The sequence below is a fragment of the Brachyhypopomus gauderio genome, unplaced genomic scaffold, assembly GCF_052324685.1.
Source record: "Brachyhypopomus gauderio isolate BG-103 unplaced genomic scaffold, BGAUD_0.2 sc63, whole genome shotgun sequence".
In the NCBI taxonomy this organism is placed as follows: domain Eukaryota; kingdom Metazoa; phylum Chordata; class Actinopteri; order Gymnotiformes; family Hypopomidae; genus Brachyhypopomus; species Brachyhypopomus gauderio.
This window is the reverse complement of record NW_027506884.1, coordinates 2,124,020-2,145,123: the sequence shown is the minus strand read 5'-3', so window position 1 is coordinate 2,145,123 and position 21,104 is coordinate 2,124,020. Positions and strand designations below refer to the sequence as shown.

Sequence of the window (21,104 nt, the reverse complement as noted above, 5' to 3'; positions counted from 1 at the left end):
TCCTTTCTAAGATCCTTGAACGGGCTGTACACAACCAGCTATCCTCTTTTCTCTCACAGAACCAGCTTCAGGACCCCAACCAATCTGGCTTCAAGCCGGCACATTCTACGGAAACTGCACTCATTGCAGTAACTGAGAAACTCCATGCGGCTAGAGCAAATGGACTATCATCAGTTCTGATTCTGCTTGACCTTTCGGCTGCCTTTGACACAGTCAATCATGAGATCCTCCTGTCCATCCTCTCTGGCCTTGGTATCACTGGCAATGCATGGACATGGTTTGCATCCTACCTGGAGGGTCGTTCCTACCAAGTAACATGGGGAGGATCAACATCCACGCCATGCAAACTCTCCACCGGTGTTCCACAAGGCTCAGTGCTGGGTCCACTTCTTTTTTCCCTTTATACCCGCTCTCTGGGTGAGTCAATATCTGCACATGGCTTCTCTTATCACTGTTATGCGGATGACACCCAGCTCTTCTTTTCCTTCCCACCCTCTGACACACAGGTTTCAGCTTGAATCTCTGCATGTCTGAAAGACATTGCCTCTTGGATGGCAGCTCACCACCTAAAGCTTAACCCAAGCAAGACAGAGATGCTGTACATCCCTGCAAGAGCCAGTCCTCATCGTGATCTTTCTATCTCATTCGAGAACACCGTGATCACTCCATCCATGGAAGCGCGTAGCCTTGGTGTAGTTGTCGACAATCAGCTCTCCTTCACGGCCCACGTTGCTAACACAACACGATCATGCAGATTCGCCCTTCACAACATTCGGAGGATTCGGCCATTTCTCTCTAGGGAGGCCACTCAGGTCCTTGTCCAGTCCCTTGTTATCTCAAGACTGGACTACTGCAACTCCCTACTGGCTGGTCTTCCTATGCATGCCATCAAACCCCTGCAACTGATCCAGAACGCTGCAGCTCGGTTGGTCTTCAACCTTCCCAAGTTCAGCCATGTCACTCCCTTGCTGTCCTCCCTCCACTGGCTTCCGGTAGCTGCCCGCATCAAATATAAAACCCTGGTGCTGGCCTACAAAGCAAAGAATGGTCCTGCTCCTCCTTACTTGATGGCCATGGTAAAACCCAGATGCATACCTAGAGCCCTCCGCGCCTCAAGTATGTCTCGTCTTGACCCTCCATCATCCAGGACACATGGGAGACAAGCATCCAGACTTTTCTCTGTCCTGGCTCCAAGGTGGTGGAATGAACTTCCCTTGTGTGTCCGAACATCGGAGTCACTTGCTGTCTTCAGACGCCGACTGAAGACCCACCTCTTTCAAGTGCACTTTGCATAATTATGCTTTGTCTATTGTACTTTATCGTCTCTTTCCTCAGGTATTGTGCATAATTGGGTTATAGGAATTGTTTACTGTCTTTTTCCTCAGGGGATGTGTATATTCAGGTATAATTGTTAGGTATCATTTGACTTTCGTCTAGTGGTTTTTCCAGCTTAGAGTACCTTGTGTTCTGGACTATCTATTCTTCCTTGGAGATTCCAAGCTACTACATAGCACTTTTGTAAGTCGCTCTGGATAAGAGCGTCTGCTAAATGCCATAAATGTAAATGTAAAAAGTCAAGTCAAGTCTCGAGTCAAGACAGGCAACAGTCAAGTCAAGTCCCAAGTCTGAAACTTGGAATTTCAAGTCCTTTCGAGTCTTTTTTTTTTTTTTTACCGATGTTGCAGGTATATTTTAAATGTAAATAATAGACATGCGTTCTTTTTTTAAATCTGTATTCTCCTCAAATCTTGATAAAACGTGCAACTGAAAACACGAAGTATAAAAAAAATTAAAATTACACCTCTTTATTGCACAGTTCAATTTGTTAAACTTAGCTGCAAAAATATTCAATTTTCCAGAAATAAATATTATGTGAAAAAGTCATAAGTAGAACTCCATGTTCAAATAAAAAGTGCTGATATTTTCACAGTACAATACAACGAACCATAACAGCATTTTCCCTCTCTTCTCTTATCTGGTTTCTTGGAGAACATGTGTGAGTGACACAAGACAAACAAATATAAGAACTGAACAATTAACAGGAATCTGCAACTTTAGACATTTCAGTAAACTATTCTGCATTGCATTTGCTGGCCAAAAGTCTGTATGTCATTTGTGCACGATGAATGATGTCCCCATAGCTGAAAACTCGCTCCACTTTTGTCAATATATTTTTTTCTCGACGTAGATGTCTTCAAATACACAATCCATGCTGAGATAGAACTGGATATTATGATGGTGACAGAGAGAGGCTCTCTTCCCCGAGTTCAGATACAGAACCCAGGGTTGCCAACCCTCACGCATTGAGCGTGAGACACACGCATTTGACCGTCTTCACACGCTCTCACGCCACACATCCGATTTCTCACGCCGGAAAAAAATCTAGTTTATTTACCTCTGATCCACATCTATGATTCAATGAGTTACTAGTTCGCTCTGGCACCAACCACTGGCGATCGATCGATCGCGATATATTACTTAATTTGTGTCCATTTTACACCCCGCCCGGTAAAAAATTACGTTCGCCAACCCCCCATTTGATTGGTTGTGCTGCAGCTCATGCACACACACACGTACAGAGTGTGGAAAAGCAGAGGACTGGTCTGCGTCAGAAGGACGGAAATGAAATTAATGGGGCGCACTTTATAAATATTAATATGCGTTTTAAAATTTAGATTTGGGGTAAAAAAATGAAGTCTTTGCAAGTAAACAGGTTCAAGTCCAATTCAAGTCCCAAGTTATTGGTGTAAAAGTCCAAGTCAAGTCTAAGTCTCTGAATATTTTTTCAAGTCAAGTCAAAAGTCTTAATATTAATGACTCGAGTCTGACTCGAGTCCAAGTCATGTGACTCGAGTCCCCACCTCTGGTTCTAACTGCACAGATGGGTTAAGTATACTGTTATAAACATTGGTTATTTCACTAGTTTACTTGGCATATTACAGCTTACTATTTATGTACTTGAAATATACTCCTTAAAGTATTCTTAAAGTTTACTGTATGTACACAAGAGTGTGATGTTGAAAACAAGTTCGATATATTTTCATACATTTCACACATTTAAAAAACAAATACATATGAAATAAAGTCTTTCCTTACTGGAGAAAATAAAAGGAAAAAGTGCACATTTGCATGTAAAAAAATATAAACAAGCGCATCTGTTGATCTCTCCAAGATCAAGTGCTTGTTTGTAAAAAGTGGTAATGTGACGCTGGGGTGCAAGATAAGGACGAGGCACGGAGTCCTATTTTGCGGTACAAACGGCACTTTATTTAACACATGAAAAGTGCACGTGAAACATTTATACATGTAAACGTGATCGACTCTGACAAAGACGAGCACGGAACACTGCGCGAACACACATTAAATAGACATCAATCCATCCATCCATCCATCCATTTATCGGTCGAGAGAGAGAGGATGCTCCTCGTGAAGTCATACTGTAAATTAGTTAAGGACTAAGGTTTCGTGTTGTTTAAAAGCGGTGCAGGTTTGCTGGTGTGTACCCGTTTAATCAGTCTGTTTTAGGATGCCATCCACATGTGTTTGAGACTCATTCGTTACCGCCCTCTGCTCTCCAAATGCAGACATTCATACACGATATTGTTCTACAGGCACGGACGTAATTTGGGGTTTTGCTCCCCCCCCCCCAGTTTTTACGGTTGAAACCAAATATTTAAATAGCGACGAATCCATCACCCCCCCCCCCCCCCCCCACACACACTTTTTCAAAAGCCGGTTTTGATCCCCAGAAGCGCTAGGACCATGCAGAAAACGACACACCCCGCACCCCAGTTCTCAAGCCATTTGTGTCCCCCCCTATGAAATCAAAATTACGCGCATGTCTACAGGTGTGCAGTGCGAGGTTTTTATCTCTGTAGGACGGCTCGGTCTTCTCACGTGGCACCGAATCAGTTGCCATGCAACTGTGGACGCCGTGAGACACGAGAGACCGAGAATATTGTGTGATTGGCGGACTAGACGTCCAATAAACAAGGAGAAAATAACCCACGCTCGTCGTTATAGGTCGTGTGGTCTGAAGTAGGCGGGACAAGTTCAGCAGAATGTTGGACAATCTTGAGACAATTTACCAAAGCAGAGCTGGTAACATGGGGACCAAGAGAAACAAATAGCTGTGGATAGATGTTGTAGGTATAATATAGACAAACGTTTGGGTGTATTTTACAGTCTGTCTCTCCCTTTTTGAGAACTACAGCCCATTATCAAACCGATTTATATATATATTTATTTTTACGCGGAAATTAATGGACGTTTCAGTTAGATTTCGCGGTTTGTAAAAGCTCGTAGTGACTTTTCTGTTCTGTGTATTTTTACACTATTTTAAGAAGCAGGTTAACTAATGGAGCAAGCAGTATTCTCTTTTACTAAACACATAATTTAATAATCTTTTTGTGCGACCATGTCATCCCGCATAAATTTGTTTAACCTTGTGAACCTCTCCATCGGCACACCAGAAATTGGCGCTGTTAATTTCAACGCTTTGCACACTTTGTTGCACGCGATCCTGGAACACTTGAAAATACAAAATGTTACCGCTGAATGGAGAGACGCGGACGTGGGTCAGGATCCTCCCGTGGACAAGAGCGCCTCACCAGGGGACAGACCAAGCCTCTACCATCACATGGAGGGCAAGCTGCGACTTATAGAAAACAAATTAAGCGCGCTAGAACAACTTCCCAGCGGCAAAGAGTTGCTGAATCGCACCGGGACCCCCACATCAGTGAACGACATGTGGCAACTAATTCAGCTCCGTCGAAAAGTGGAAGCTAACGAAGACGGAGTGTCAAAGGTTAAACCCTCCTTTTTATTTATATTTGTGAGGTGTCTATCTATCTATCTATCTATCTATCTATCTATCTATCTATCTATCTATCTATCTATCTATCTATCTATCTATCTATCTCTCTCTCTCTCTCTCTCTCTCTCTCTCTCTCCTCACGTACGCATGCACACTGTAAGGGTCTACACTGAGGTGAAATGTGTCAACAGGTCCTCTCTACAGTGAAGAGATGGTTGATGAAAGACTCTTGGACAATGACTCCTGACACTGAGCTTCATTCTCAAATGACTCCTCTTTCTGCCTTTCTTTCCAGTGACTAAGCTGCACTGTCACACACTCACGCAACACCGTTCCACTGGATAATCTAAAGAAAAGGAACTTCAAACTAGTACATTTTATCCATACATAGATTTTCGTTTTTTTTTTATCATCCCACAGAGATGTATCATAATGTATCATAACTACAACCAAACAAACCAGCTTTTAAATAATAAGATAATAAAACACTGATGTAATGACATGATGATGTGATGGATGACACTTCAAAAAGCTGCACTGGCATCCCTGGAATTACCCAGATATGTCTGTGAAGTTATAGTCTAATGAAATCATACCTTCCCTAGATTCAGTTTCCATCTTCCTCTGGGAGCTCTGAGGTAATTAACCCCCCGCTGAGCATTCAGACAGCACCTAGCTGAGATGGGTCACAAAGTGCACAAAGAGGTCCTGCTTGGGTCCTCTGAATCATTAAAGCCCCATCTGGTTGTGTACGGAGTCATCTGCAAATACTGGGTGCTGACCCTGGCTGACCCTACCTACCCAGCATGCTCATCTCCAGGAAACAGAGGGTCAGATAGAGTGGTGGGGGAGTGGGCGGAGGACAGCTCAGGTGGTAATCCAGAGGCATGCTTGCCTAACCCATTGCGGTTGTTGCCCAGGGTGATGCTGCTTTCACATGCGTCACATGTATCAACTGTGTGTCACAGAGTGACACGGTGACCGCGCAGGGCAGAGGAAACACTCGTTGATTGGCTTGTCAGAAGTGGAACGTCGAGGGGGTCCAAACAGCCTGCTAACCCAGCACGGCGCTGTTAATGACTGACCTCTCATCTCCGAGTGTATGGTTACACTGTCACAGCAGACCTGTTCCCGTGTTTGTCAGCAGAACTTGTCCTGTTTCACCATATCAAAGTGGTTGGGATGTTTGGTGCTGGCTGTTGCAGTGTTTTGTTGGTGGTGTGTTAGATCAGGGTTGTGTTTATAGGCCGGTCTCTTATGGCAGCTCAGGGCATGAGGTTGTGGTAATAAGGCTGCTCATTAAGGTCATGTGAGAACTCAGAGCCGTGGGCCAATAAGCTGATGTAGGACAACTTCTCCATTTCTTCTCCCTGCATGTCACTGTATTTCATGAGAATTTTTTTTCTCAGATAATCGTTCCATGTTGATCATTCCTACCTGTTATCTCAGGAGGGATACTCACGGTTAGGGTTAGGGTTAGGGTTACCTGTTATCTCAGGAGGGATACTCACGGTTAGGGTTAGGGTTAGGGTTAGGGTTACCTGTTATCTCAGGAGGGATACTCACGGTTAGGGTTAGGGTTAGGGTTACCTGTTATCTCAGGAGGGATACTCACGGTTCCTCTTCCATATGCTCTCCCAGCACTTTAGAAAGAACTAAAATCATTCAGACATTAGTTGACAAAGCAACATTCTGCTTCATAGTTCCTCTTATGAAGTGCATTTCCAAATTTTCCATCCAAAGCCTAATCTGGTTTTTCCCATAACTGCGATGGATTCATTGTTTTACCACCCCCTCAACGATGATGAAAAAAACATTTATATACAGTGAAATCCACACCAGCCTGCATGTATATTGAACTAATCTATATATAACTAATTACACTAGTCTATTAGTCATTATGAATATTAGACACAGACTGTGTGGATGTGTAATGGAGCATATGGCTATGAGACAGTGGTTGTGCGTCATAGCATATTGGACATGGCAGAAGGCCCACGCCAAATGCCATGAGCAGACTGGCACTGTTGTTTTAGAGCTGCTGGAGGAATGTCTTTGTCATGGCTTCTGTCTGGTTTGGTTACCTGAGTTGTTCTGTGAATCTAATAAGTGAAAACCCCCCAAGGCAAATTTGATTATCTGCCAAGTCAAACGGATGTCACAGTGGAAGCCAAACAGAAATAAGAGAAATACAGGCCACCCTATGAGGAAAGGACTTAGGCCCACAGGTTGGGGGAGACTGTGGGGAGTGCTTGATCCAGGACTGATAGCATTCTCCAGACTGCAGGCTGCCCTGGTAACACCATTTGGATGAAGGGGTCAGGAAGATTTCTGGAGCCCCTCAGTGTTGAGAGTCTGACTTTCTTCTGAAAGAGGGAGGAAGTCTTTAAGTTAGTCCACAATGAGCCATGAAGATGATTCAGTTCAGAGTGTCAGAAAAAATGTGATTCGCCACTGAAAGCTGTTTTGTAGAAAAGGTTTAAAATGAAGCCAGATCCAGAGTCTAAGATGTGACATGTTCTGTTCCTTAGTGTATGGCACTTATGCAGGACTTACTGAAGGAGATTCAAGAACTGAAAGAGACCCGAGATAACCTGAAGAAGGAAGTCGGGGCCCTTCAGAATCAACTCAACCAGGTGACTTGAACTGGAAACAGGACATATCTATATGTTCATTTACAACAAATATTTTTACGTTCTACCCCATCTTTCTTATGATCAAGAACTATGACTTATGGATTTGTTTACATATGTAGATTCATGTGGATCAGCTTTCTGATAGAATCAGTGTTGTGGAGCGATACTTCCACCAAGTGGAAGACATGGTGAATTCCATGGTAAGTTAAACCATTCATAGTCTGAAAGCTGAAGATAAAGGTAAGATGTGTATCCTAGCTATTGTGACTATTGTAGGAACTAATACCAATACATTTCACTGTATAACTTTACTGTCTGCACAGGTGTATTTATTTATGTAGTCCCCCCCCTCTCTCTCACTCTCTCTCTCTCTCTCTACCTCCGTGTAGCGAGAGCTGAAAGAGAAAGTGGCACTCTACCCTCACCCTGAAGAGTTCAGCCAGTTTGTGACATGGGAGGTTATGCGGGCCACTCTTGTCAATGACAGACAAAAGATAAAGAAGGTTTGCCTTTAACACTAGACCTTTAACACTGAGTGTCCCGTTAAGGTTCAGTCTGATCAGTGCTTAAATGTGCATGGAGTGTGCTGTGACTGCTTTATTTAAAGGCAGATTTGAAAAGCCATGTGTCAGATTCAGCTGCCACACAATTTTACCCAAAATTCACACATATTATTTTAAACAATTAGCATATTTTAAGATAAAAATATTTATTATGTGAGGCAGTCTGTGATTTGTTAATAGCCATGGAACATTCATCCTGCATACCTTGAGTTAGTACAAATATTTAAGGCAAAACATTTTATTGTGATGTTTTTTTACTGAATCAACTTATTGTGCCGTTTCAGTATTATGTATGATATGTAATTAACTGTATATACAGGAAGTGGAGGACATCACTGGATCCCCTGTTATACCCTCTGAGGTCAACATCCCTTTGACCCCAAGGGTCTCACCCACAGTGGATCATGGCATGGTTGACCTTGGGGGCTCTCATGACATCCCCCTGCCCCAGCAACCGATGTCCCGGGCCAGCAGCGGGGCTGAGCGCTACCCTGAGACGGTGGAAGCCCTCAGGGAAGTTGGGCAGCTGCAGGAGAGGCACGAGAGGCTGGAGACCCGTGTGGACCACCTGGAGCGGGTCAAGGCAGAGCAGGCCCAGGTCCAGCAGCTCATGGAGAGACTCAGTGACATGGGTATGGTGCTGTTCCCAGGGATGTCAGATTAGGGATATTAGTTATTGGGCTTTAAAAGAGCTGGCTTGCAAGCCAAACACAATCCTGAATGATAGTGTCCCTTTAGCTTTAACACAGCTGATTTAACTTGGTACAGCTGATTACAGTTGATTATAACTGTGAAGCTCTTCAGAAGTGTTAGAGCATGGACAGTGTTTCAGCAGAGCACACTGTATTCTTGTGCCCATAATACCAGTTCTGTGCTTGGAAAAGGATACTTACACATTTTTAATTGTTCTGTTTGTCACTTTCTGCTTAGGGGATAAAGCCATTCCTGAAAATATACTGGAGCAAGTGAATCATGTGAAGACTCTGGTTGATACTTTAATAGCAGATGGAGAGAAGGTATTACAAACTGACACACACACACACACACACACACACACACACACACACACACACACACACACACACACACACACACACACACACACACACACACACACACACACAAACACACACAGTGTAGTTTATTGTTTTAGGTGTCCTAGTTGCAGAATGTGAGAGCCCAAACGTGTGTTAGCAGGTGAGTGAGTATGAGTCGTTGATCATCAGTACATACCTGCAGCTGTAACGTCTACACGTAGCAAACCACAGGTCAATACCATTTTCTGCCAGCAAGTGGCAGTATTCATCACTGAAATACTAGTGAGCCTTAAAATCAAGTAAAGAAAGTTCTGCATACATTTGCATACTTAGTGCACTGGAACCTCATACATCAACACAGAGACATACACACATTCACTTTCCCAGGAAATGAGCACAGGAGTTGGAGGATGAGGAGGTGTTAGATCTGAGGAAAAGGACTGAGGAAGAGAGCAGGCCAAGAAAGGAAGAGGGGCAGGAGGGTCTCTGGCATTCATAGAGTCCCACAGTCCCTTCAGGGTTTGAAGGATTTGCTGCAGTCCCACTTCAGGTCCCTGTTCAGGCACTATGAGACGCTGCATGGTCACTGGCTTCATTAAGCAGGAGAGTAACAGGACAGAGCAGAGCTTTGGCGTAATGAGAAAAATACAAAAACACACAGAGAATATATACATATACACACATGGAATACAGACAAGCACACAACATATATACTCATCTACAAGACAAAAATCATTTTTGTTTTCAAAATGTTTTAATAATGTTTTGTTCGTTATGTATTGCAGCAAGTGATAAAGCAAATATTATATTTGTATGTGCACACTTTTCTCACTGTTCACGCTTGTGTGTGCGTTCCCCAGTCCTCTGAGTGTGTGTGTGTGTGTGTGTGTGTACTCCAGGCCTCTGAGTTAATAAGCCATATTCAGGGTGCTGTCCTGCAGCTCCAAGCGGAGTGTGAGAAGCTGCACGGCACGACCAGCCAGCTGATGGAGGCCCACGTCCAGAAACAGAGCCACATCGACGTGAGTGAAGCTGTGTTAGGGGCTGTGTTAGTGGAGCTGTGTTAGGGGCTGTGTTAGTGGAGCTGTGTTAGGGGCTGTGTTAGTGGAGCTGTGTTAGGGGAGCTGTGTTAGGAGCTGTGTTAGGGGCTGTGTTAGGAGCTGTGTTAGGGGCTGTGTTAGTGGAGCTGTGTTAGGAGCTGTGTTAGGGGCTGTGTTAGTGGAGCTGTGTTAGGGGCTGTGTTAGTGGAGCTGTGTTAGTGAAGCTGTGTTAGGAGCTGTGTTAGGGGCTGTGTTAGTGGAGCTGTGTTAGGGGCTGTGTTAGTGGAGCTGTGTTAGGGGCTGTGTTAGGGGCTGTGTTAGTGGAGCTGCGTTAGGGGACTGTGTTAGGGGCTGTGTTATTGGAGCTGTGTTAGTGGAGCTGTGTTAGGAGCTGTGTTAGGGGCTGTCAGTGGAGCTGTGTTAGGAGCTGTGTTAGGTGCTGTGTTAGTGGAGCTGTGTTAGGGGCTGTCAGTGGAGCTGTGTTAGGAGCTGTGTTAGGGGCTGTGTTAGTGGAGCTGTGTTAGGGGACTGTGTTAGGGGCTGTGTTAGTGGAGCTGTGTTAGGAGTTGTGTTAGGGGCTGTCAGTGGAGCTGTGTTAGGGGACTGTGTTAGGGGCTGTCAGTGGAGCTGTGTTAGGGGACTGTGTTAGTGGAGCTGTGTTAGGAGCTGTTAGGGGCTATCAGTGGAGCTGTGTTAGGGGGTCAGTGTTTGGGACTGTGTCAGTGGAGCTGTGTTAGGGGCTGTGTTAGTGGAGCTGTGTTAGGAGCTGTGTTAGGGGACTGTGTTAGTGGAGCTGTGTTAGGAGCTGTTAGGGGCTGTCAGTGGAACTGTGTTAGGGGTCAGTGTTTGGGACTGTGTCAGTGGAGCTGTGTTAGGAGCTGTGTTAGGGGCTGTGTTAGTGGAGCTGTGTTAGGAGCTGTGTTAGGGGCTGTGTTAGTGGAGCTGTGTTAGGAGCTGTGTTAGGGGCTGTGTTAGTGGAGCTGTGTTAGGGGACTGTGTTAGGGGCTGTGTTATTGGAGCTGTGTTAGGGGCTGTGTTAGTGGAGCTGTGTTAGGAGCTGTGTTAGGGGCTGTCAGTGGAGCTGTGCTAGGGGCTGTGTTAGTGGAGCTGTGTTAGGGGCTGTCAGTGGAGCTGTGTTAGGAGCTGTGTTAGGGGCTGTGTTAGTGGAGCTGTGTTAGGGGACTGTGTTAGGGGCTGTGTTAGTGGAGCTGTGTTAGGAGTTGTGTTAGGGGCTGTCAGTGGAGCTGTGTTAGGGGACAGTGTTAGGGGCTGTCAGTGGAGCTGTGTTAGGGGACTGTGTTAGTGGAGCTGTGTTAGGAGCTGTTAGGGGCTGTCAGTGGAGCTGTGTTAGGGGGTCAGTGTTTGGGACTGTGTCAGTGGAGCTGTGTTAGGAGCTGTGTTAGGGGCTGTGTTAGTGGAGCTGTGTTAGGAGCTGTGTTAGGGGACTGTGTTAGTGGAGCTGTGTTAGGAGCTGTTAGGGGCTGTCAGTGGAACTGTGTTAGGGGTCAGTGTTTGGGACTGTGTCAGTGGAGCTGTGTTAGGAGCTGTGTTAGGGGCTGTGTTAGTGGAGCTGTGTTAGGAGCTGTGTTAGGGGCTGTGTTAGTGGAGCTGTGTTAGGAGCTGTGTTAGGGGCTGTCAGTGGAGCTGTGTTAGGGGTCAGTGTTTGGGACTGTGTCAGTGGAGCTGTGTTAGGAGCTGTGTTAGGGGCTGTGTTAGTGGAGCTGTGTTAGGAGCTGTGTTAGGGGCTGTCAGTGGAGCTGTGTTAGGGGCTGTGTTAGGGGCTGTCAGTGGAGCTGTGTTAGGGGTCAGTGTTTGGGACTGTGTCAGTGGAGCTGTGTTAGGAGCTGTGTCAGTGAAGCTGTGTTAGGGGACTGTGTTAGTGGAGCTAAGTTAGGAGCTGTGTTAGAGGCTGTCAGTGGAGCTGTGTTAGGGGCTGGGTCAGTGGAGCTGTGTTAGGGGCTGGGTCAGTGAAGCTGTGTTAGGGGCTGTGTTAGAGGAGCTGTGTTAGGGGCTGGGTCAGTGGCAAACACATATCAGGGATTGCAGTGAGACACAAGTGTATTAGTAAATCAGAAGAAAGCCTTCCTCAAGAAAGTGAATTAGGGTTGTCTTGATTAGATATACAGTATATAGTAATATAGACTGGAGACTGGAGATTTCAAAAATGTTCAGTGCAAGACCAAAATTGAAGAGGCACTTCAGTTGGACATAATTTAGACAAACATGTCTTATTTTTCTCCTTATTTCTCAGCACCTGTACCAGATTATGGAGGAGATGGAGGAGAAGAAGGCAGACAGGGAGGTGGTGCAGATGGAGATCGGCATTGTAAGGGTCCTAAAATCTCACATAGAGCCAAAGCCAAGCTATCTAAGCCCATGAGCTTTTGTGTGAGTGGTGAACCTCCCCTTTCTCCTTTCTCCATCAGAAAGCAGACAAACAGGCCCTAGAGACCAAGGTGAGCCGCATGCAGTTCGACGCCATGACAGACCAACTGAACGGGATGTTTCAGGAGCTTCTCAGCAAGGTCACGGGACACGAGCAGGACTGGCACAAGGTCATCGAGAAGATCTCCAAAGAGATGGAGTCCAAGGTGAACACAATAACATATGCAAAACAAGCGGCGATTGGCGGGTTCACACACAAATAGGCATATTTTGGCCTCAATAGGCAAAAGGAAGCCCAAAAGGTCCTTTAGACCTAAAAGTGAAAAGAAGCTGTTTGGGTTTGGCCAGTGTGTGCTCTACAGATAGTGTGTGATGACATCTGCGTGTGTCAGAAAGGGAGACACAGAAATAGCACATCTGGCTAGGGCTGCATCTATGTGAACAATATAGGAAGGCCTGCATGTGTCTATACATGATTGGGCCTGTATATTACAGACAGAGAGAGATTGAGGGTGCCAGAGACTATGCTTTGTTAATTCACTCCTTGCACACCTTGCACGCCTAACATGACTGCCCGTGTATTCAAAGTATGAATGTAGTCTGCAAAGCCTGGCATTACATGACTGACATGACTGGCATGACTGACATAACTGATATGACTGGCATGACTGAAAAGACATCACTGGCATGATGAACAAAAGTAATATGACTGATATGACTGACATAACTGGAATGAGTGACATGACTGGCATGACTGTAATGACATGACTGATATGACTGACATGACTTATGTCTGACATGACTGGACTGACATGACTGATATGACTGGACTGAAATGACTGACATGACTGGACTGACATGACTGTTATGACTGGACAGATATGCATACAAACTATACATACATTTAGGTAGAAGTGTGTGTGTGTGTGTGTGTGTGTGTGTGTGTGGTAGTGTATGTACTCAAACTATGACAACATATACTAATACATACATACATAAGTATACATAGAAACTATACATACATATAGGTATAAAGGTGTGTGTGTCTGTGTGTTTGTGTGAGAGAGAGAGAGACAAAAAAGAAGCCAAATATCAGTTTGTATGAGCATGTGTTAGTCACTGAGATATGGGTGGGTATGGCTAGGGAAGTGTCATTGTGAATGCTATAGGAAGGCCTGCTTGCGCCTGTATGTGTGTGTGCCTGGTTAATAGACACAGAGATCTAGGTAGCCAGAGCAATGTTTACTTAGGGCACAGAGATGGGAGGGGGAATGTGGGTGAGAGTGTGAGTTTCAGCTTGCGTGCGTGTGAGAAGGAGAAGGTGACAGAGGGACTTTACATGCATTCTTATGCATTGTATATAATACTGCACTGTAGAGCCATACGATAACCGATTTAGATTAAACTTGACAAATTTGTTCAGGATGGGATTCTGAATGGGCTTGTGCATTTTGGTCAGAATTGGGTAAAATATGAAAGAGCTTTAAGAATATGAATATTATATGTATCGATGCTGTCCATTAAAAAAATATTTAGCAGGTATAAGTGTCCTCAAATCCAAAATCTTTGGATTGTTTTTTGATTTCACACTCTGTAGAGTATTATAAGACTTTGCTTGACATGATAGTATGAAAATCCTAGGAGGAGTATGAAAAGTGAGGATTTCAAACTATTATTAACTGTAAATAAATTGTGCATTTTTTAATAGGACATGTAATGGGAAAGTTGTTCGCACTACTGCAAGGAATCAAAAGAGTCCAATTGCATGTTCCCAAGTGGAATTATGTAGGGGATACACTTGCTTTTTTTGCAATAGCGCCCCCCAGTGGCCAATCGACACCCGGCTGGATTATGTCATAGGGGGCGTGCACTTGTCCACACCCAAGAGGTTTCGTGCAGATCGACCAATGGTAAGCCTGTCAAACGCATGCCGATCACGGATTGGCCGATTACGTCAGCCATTTTGGAAGTATGGCATGTCTGCTTTGGGACCTGGTTCCCAGAGGCCCATAGATGATGTCTGTCAAGTTTCATGTGGATCGGCCAATCTGAGTGCATGGGGCAAATTTTTGCATGTTATAGCGCCCCCTAGCAGGTGAGGTATGGCAACCTCTGCGAGCTGCCCCAGACCCTCACAGGGAAGCTGTTTGTGAAGTGCCATCTCATTACATGCAAGTTTTCTTAAGTTAGAGCTCCATATGCGCAAAATTTACTATTGAATTTACGCCCCCTCATTTGATTGGCTTATACTGACTAGGTAGTGAAGAAATTAGCATTTTTGTTGGATACGTTTTAAAGTTCAGACTCTTCTGAACGTTTTGATACCACATATGTGCATGTATGTGAAAAATCCAGGGACTAGTTCGCGCTCAAAAATGTGTGTGATTTTGCACATTATGCAAATTAACTCGAAATCTAAGTGGGCGGAGCTTAATGGTTGTATATTAATTGTCCTATTGAATTTAGTCAAGGAATGTATAGGAACTGGAATTTTGGTTCTAGGACCTACGGTGTAGGAGATATGGACAAAAAGTCAATATGGTCTGCTATAGCGCCACCATCAGGCCAATTTGGGTCCCTGTATGGGAATCTGGTCCTTGGGGGTAACTGAACCTTTTTGCCAAGTTTGGGGTTTCTAGGCATTACGGTCTAGGCTGCACAATACGTTTTAGGTCAAAAAATGGGACAAAGAATAAGAAAGAAAAAATCCTAACAATTACAATAGGGTTCCCACACTATGTGTGTGTGAACCCTAACAAGTGATTGTGTGAAGCAAGGCAGTTCTGAATTCAGAAGTGTGATTTAAGTGTTGCCCACATAGACTGCAAAGTAGCAAGATCTAGCATAAAGATTAATATTGTAAGTGCATTATACAGTGGTTCTCCTATGGTTGGTGTTAAACTATAGCCAAGAATATCCACAATGGTTCGGACACGTTTTCTTGGTTTTGTATTGACACAGAGCTGCCATGCTTACAGTTTTCCACCTTCTAATACACTGGGTATGATTGACCAGGACTTAGACAAGATGAATCGAGGCAGGAAGAGCATTAAACTCCACATTACTGTAGTATTACTGGACTGGGGGTGAAGAATATCCTCGTAGCCTCTGCAGGCTGAGGATGTGGGCTTTGTTGTTGATGATGTGGAGATGGCCAGCTGATCTCCTACATCACGCTCTCTCATGTCCTGCTTCTGTGGATCAGCTGAACCGCATGGAGCTGGACCCTCTAAAGAAGCAGCTGGAGGATCGCTGGAAGAGCATCCACAGGCAGCTCCAGGCCCAGCCGGCCCCCGAACACCACGACGCCGCTGGCTTCAGGAAGTGAGACGTCCCCACAATGTCCAGACGCATAAAGGAAAACCTTATAGCTCGATAGTGTTATGCTTATATTTAGACCTCCACCCTTATTCTCTCACAGGCAACTTGTGGCGAGGTTCCACTGCATCTCCTGCGATAGGCCTGTCGATATGTTGACTCCTGGACCGTGCGTCTGCCTTTTTCCGTTTTTATCTTTTGGTTTTTTTTTTTTGCATGTATTGCACGAGCTCAAGGACAGTGTGTGTTATTTCAGGCACTTGGTAACAGTGCCCTCAGCACCTGGACTTCCCTCTCACAAGACAAACAGGCCATACACAGTCTATGAGCTGGAGCAAGTGCGTCAGAACACCAGGAGGTAAAGAGCGACAAGAAACACGTTTCTCCTGTAGGGGGCAGCAAATACCCAGATCACATAAACATCTTTCCTGTACTTGATGCACTGTTGACTTCTGAAGGAACTGTTTTTATGTTTTTATGATGTCACACTGTTTTTAGCCATAAGTGTATCGAATGAGGGCAGGATAAACATAAACAGCATATTGGGTACTGTACGTGGTGCTTTTGCAGTAGCGCCAATTGTAATTATGCTAACAACACCTTAAATCAGTAGTCAGTCGGCTCAAATAATCTCCTGACAAAATAAGTTATAATTTAAAAACAATAAAGGTTGGTTGATTTTAGATCCATTAAAGGTCCCAGGTCAGTTTGTTAAATCAAGCCTGGGGGGGTTCAGTGCCTTTAACTTTTGTCTACGTTTGATTTCTAATCATATACTTTGATGAGAAGCGGCAGACATGTAAGTATTAATGTTTCGTTTGAAAATGTATTAAAATGACTTGACATGAAAATGGAAACTAGAGAGAAGTTCCACCAAGGACAGTTTCCTGAACATGGAGCACTAGTTTGAGCCTAAACTGCATTAACAATTGTTAATCACCATTAGAAATGATTTTTTTTAATCTAGATTGATGCTTAATCTTAATATCGATTCACTGCATTCAGTGAGCGGATCCCGGAGATGGCTGACTATGGCTACCTGGCCCTCACACGCAATTGTGGAGGCAACCACACCCTCACATTTGCCAACCGACGCTACAGCCGCCTACAACACATCAGTCATCTCATCCAGACTGAGGAAAGCCAGGCCGTGTCTAGTTTGGGCCTGCAGGTTCAGGTCAGGCGCAAACTAGAATTCTGTTCACCCTGAATCATGAATTCAGCCTAGTAGTGACTAATGTCAGGCTGTTCTTGTCCTCTCTATGAAGCCAGAGGAGGTGGACATCCTCGGTCTGGACGGACACATCTATAAGGGCCGTCTGAACAGCAGGGCTGTGAAGACCATGGAGTCTAGACTGCCAACCATCTCACCCAAAGAAGGCAAGGCCACCTTATCACTCTCCAAACACCTCGCAACCTCCACATAACCAATAAATAGTCCTGACAGAAAGTCTACCAGCAGCAGACAGAAGTTATTGTATTAACCCCGGGAAAAGACGCTCTCTAGAGCTGTAACATGACTGGCATGAAGTAGGCAAAGATCAGAGCAGATGATCGGGGTGGTGGAATGACATGGTGGAATGTTAGGACTGTTGTGAGCTGCAGCTGCCGTTGGCTCAGAGGGGCTCGGCCCAGTTTGCTAATATGGGGGTCTGGTGGTGGGTCTTTCCCACATGCTCCTCATATGGTTCTTACACAACATCTGAAGATGGTGGTGCCAGCATCATTCCTTGGATTTAGTGCACTTTCTATGGGCAGACAGGACTGGACATTTGTTTGTTCAGTGTATGAATGCAGTCCATTCTGTAGGCTGTAGTTTTTGAGGTGAGAAGATGAAGTAAAATAATCTTTTGACAGCGGGTTAATGCTTTATGTCAAAAAAGAACCGAATATTTCAGTGTTTTCTAAGTGCAGTGACCAATCTGGGAAAACAGACCTTGAAAAATGTGTTGCTGGTGTTCCTAGCCTTCATTTGCTTATTCGCCAGTGCCACTGCAGTCAAAGTAAAGTGCATCCGACAATAAGCCCAGGCGCATGTGCGGCCTCACGGCTGGTTAGTGAACTTTGGCAGTGTCAGTCGGTTTGTGTTGCGCAATCAAGAGGCAATTTATGGGGTCTTGAATTCTTGTATCTAGGGTCAAATCCGTGGATTTCTGCCCCTGCCTGACATTCACTGCTGTTGTTGTGGTGTCACAGCAGGCAGCTACAGGAGCAAAGACAGGGCAGGCCGCTGCCAGCCACAGAGAGGCCCCAGTGCGGAAGCCCCAGCCGGCCGTGGGTCTCCTCACAGTGCCAAGACACACTGCAGTCGCTCGGGTGGGTCCCAGACACCTTGATGGTGTAGGTCAGTTAGTAGTAATGCTGGAGGACATTATTTATTTTGGTGGTATGTTTTTCAAATGTTTTAGGGTAAGATGCCAGTAGATAACCATGTGTGGTGCAGACAAAGATGTAGATGGCACACTGCTAAGACTTGCTAAATGCTGAAAGGATCCGGGGTGAGTTTCCCGAAACGTTCTTAGCGCTAAGTACTTCTTAACCTCATACGTTTCATACGAGGTTACGAAGTACTTAGCGCTACGAACGTTTCGGGAAACCCACCCCCGGACTATGAATTTAATAAATTGATCCTGAATCCTGATCCTGAATCAGTGTTTAAAAGAGTGTTTCTCTACAAAATTGCAATAGCAAAAGTGTATATAATAAAGAAACATTAATGCAATACTTACTGGTGCTCACTAATTTTAGTCAATATTAGTAATATTTTGGACAAGGTGTTGTATTAAGGCTATAACATTTTTGTCAGTGTTTATGTTGAAGTTGAGAGCACAGCCTCTGCTCTGGTGAGAAGATCCACCTCTTGAAGGTCACTGCATGATGTCACTGATCTGTAGTTCATGCATTTTAATGAGTGATTAGATCAGACCAAGGTTAAACAAAGATGAATAAAATGAACCTGCAATAAGTCATCAAAATTTAGACTGGATGTCAGTACGTCTTTAGGCTTATACATATAACTAATAGGTTAACTCCACTGTGCATATAGTCACACAATACTTACAAAGTTGCACTCTGCAATTTCCCCCTGGGATCGATAAAGAATCTCTGATTCTGATGATACTGATTCTACTGCTGCCTCATTGTTGCCTGTATGTTTACTGTTTACTGTTTGAAAATGGCTGCGAGTACCATGAAACAGTGAATGAACATGTTCATCCAGTTGTGATTGTCACTCAAGCACAACTAGCCTCTCTCCCAACCTTTACCCTTTGACCCCCCTCCCCCAGCCTCAAGCAGCTTTGTGAAACAGCGGTCCATGTCCTCCATGAGCTGTGTGTCCCAGGCTGGGGCAGCCCCGTCCCCCACCGATCCCGACACTGAGCCTCTGCATGGCCATGAGCTCCGCAGAGACTTCAGCCAATCACAGGACAGACCAGGAACATCACTGTAGACCTGCTGTAATCCTATTTGAATACATGTGTACCTTATTTTGAAATTGTTTTCAGCAAAAACAATATCTGGCTCCAATGTGTTAAAGAGACATGTATAACACTACAACTCTATTACTCAGAAAAAAGTCACATTGGTCAGTAAATTGTATAAATTGTTGTATATTATTGGTGTTGTCCGTAGTACACTCTCAGCAGCTCATAAATGTCAGCACATTTACTGAGGCTGTCAGGTTTCCTGAGGACCAGTTTCTGGCTTATCCATGCCTGATTTTAAAACGTGTCTTATTTATCACAAAGGCTGTGAACACAGTACGGCTGTTGGTGAAACAAATTGGCCATTCATGCTCATCAAATGTGTTTTCTAAGCATACACCCTGCATGCCTTGACAATAAATATCCCAACTTATTTATTTGAATTTCACAATGGCTGACTGACATTCATGGTGTCTTTAAACAAAAGTTCATTTTGGCATGGTCTGCTAGTCAATATTTGACAACTTTTTTGACATGCTTCTAATCTGACATTGCTCAGATTTCCTTATTTAGAAATACATTTAATTTATTTGATCAAATTCACTAGACATTAAAAAACAGACATGACATAATCACTTAAAAATACACTAAGCAGCCAAGTACTGTTATAACTTATATACGAATGCATGGCAAACTAAAATACTGAGAGACAGGCCATGTTTTTCAAAGTTACATTTTGTACATTTTTGAAAAAAAGAGCTGCATATAACCACATAATTTTTTATGCTTGAAGTTTACTATCACGGTTGCTCTGTTCTTAATGAGATAGACTCTTTATCAGCTGTGGCCTAGACTGCATTGCTGTTTTTGGGTTGCAATAAAATGATTTCATTTAAAGAAATGTAAACAGTTCTTTCATTTACAGTTTAATCAAACATATTTTAGAGGGTACTGTTTCTATTCCTACCAGTTTTATAGGGTATATTTTCAAACTATAGATTTTACAGTAGCATTTCAATCCTAATGGCTTTAGAAGTTACACCTGAAGTAACCCTAGACTGGCCTAATCAGACATGGAACATATACACTGTTCTACACTGCTTAGTCCCAGAGTGAACCCACAAATTCCATTACTGGTTCTGATCACTCTGACATATGGTGCAATTTAAACAGTAGCACCGGCATCACTGGTGATTTACTCACGTCACTCAATTATGTGAAATGGGGTTACCATGATAAACAAGAATGTGGAGCGATCACTGAACTGTGAAGGTGTGTGGTGTGACGAAGAGAGACTGACTGTACACACAGTTATGAGATATGACAGGCTGTGGCAGGATGTTAATGGTTTAAATATCCTGTGAAGGACGCGATGTTCTGTGGAAGGCGCCTGGCCACGGGGGAGGGGCTGTGTATTGTTGGTGTTGGTAAAAGTCCCTGACACAGCACGCCATGTACTAGTGTTACAATTCACATCTTCTGCACCGTGCAATAGGAGTCTTAACGAATTCCTATTATTGCCATTTAGCTCTAAAACAATAGTGCTGAGGTATTCCATTGTGTATTGAATTTTAGCACAGACCATGTTTTGTAGTATTATTATTTATTGGGGGGGGGGGGGCTATACTGTGGCAGCATTTATTTAAATCCCTTATGTTCTCAGGTTACAAAGGTATACACACACACCCACCTTCACAGTTTACTGATCGGTCCACATTCTTCTTATCATAGTAACACCCAGTGTTGTATAAAGTATTAGAGACCCATACTTGAGTAAAAGTACAAGTACTCTATCAAAAAATTTACTTGAGTAGAAGTTGAAGTGTTCTTTAAAAACTTTACTTAAGTAGAAGTACAGAAGTAATCAGCATTTTTTGTACTTAA

At 44.1% G+C, this 21,104-nt stretch overlaps 1 protein-coding gene across 1 annotated transcript; it reads left to right on the top strand.

Annotated features, from left to right (window-relative positions):
- Positions 1-3,889: 3,889 nt before the first annotated feature.
- LOC143489605 (uncharacterized) lies at positions 3,890-20,103 on the top strand. Its single transcript, XM_076988744.1, has 16 exons — positions 3,890-4,807; positions 7,348-7,452; positions 7,572-7,652; positions 7,842-7,955; positions 8,335-8,647; positions 8,946-9,031; positions 9,952-10,074; positions 12,344-12,418; positions 12,519-12,683; positions 15,683-15,801; positions 15,899-15,964; positions 16,052-16,153; positions 16,801-16,972; positions 17,064-17,175; positions 17,992-18,111; positions 19,083-20,103. Exons 1-16 carry the CDS (start codon positions 4,418-4,420, stop codon positions 19,244-19,246), a joined length of 2,307 nt encoding a protein of 768 aa, XP_076844859.1. The 5' UTR covers positions 3,890-4,417; the 3' UTR covers positions 19,247-20,103.
- The last annotated feature ends 1,001 nt before the right edge of the window (positions 20,104-21,104 follow it).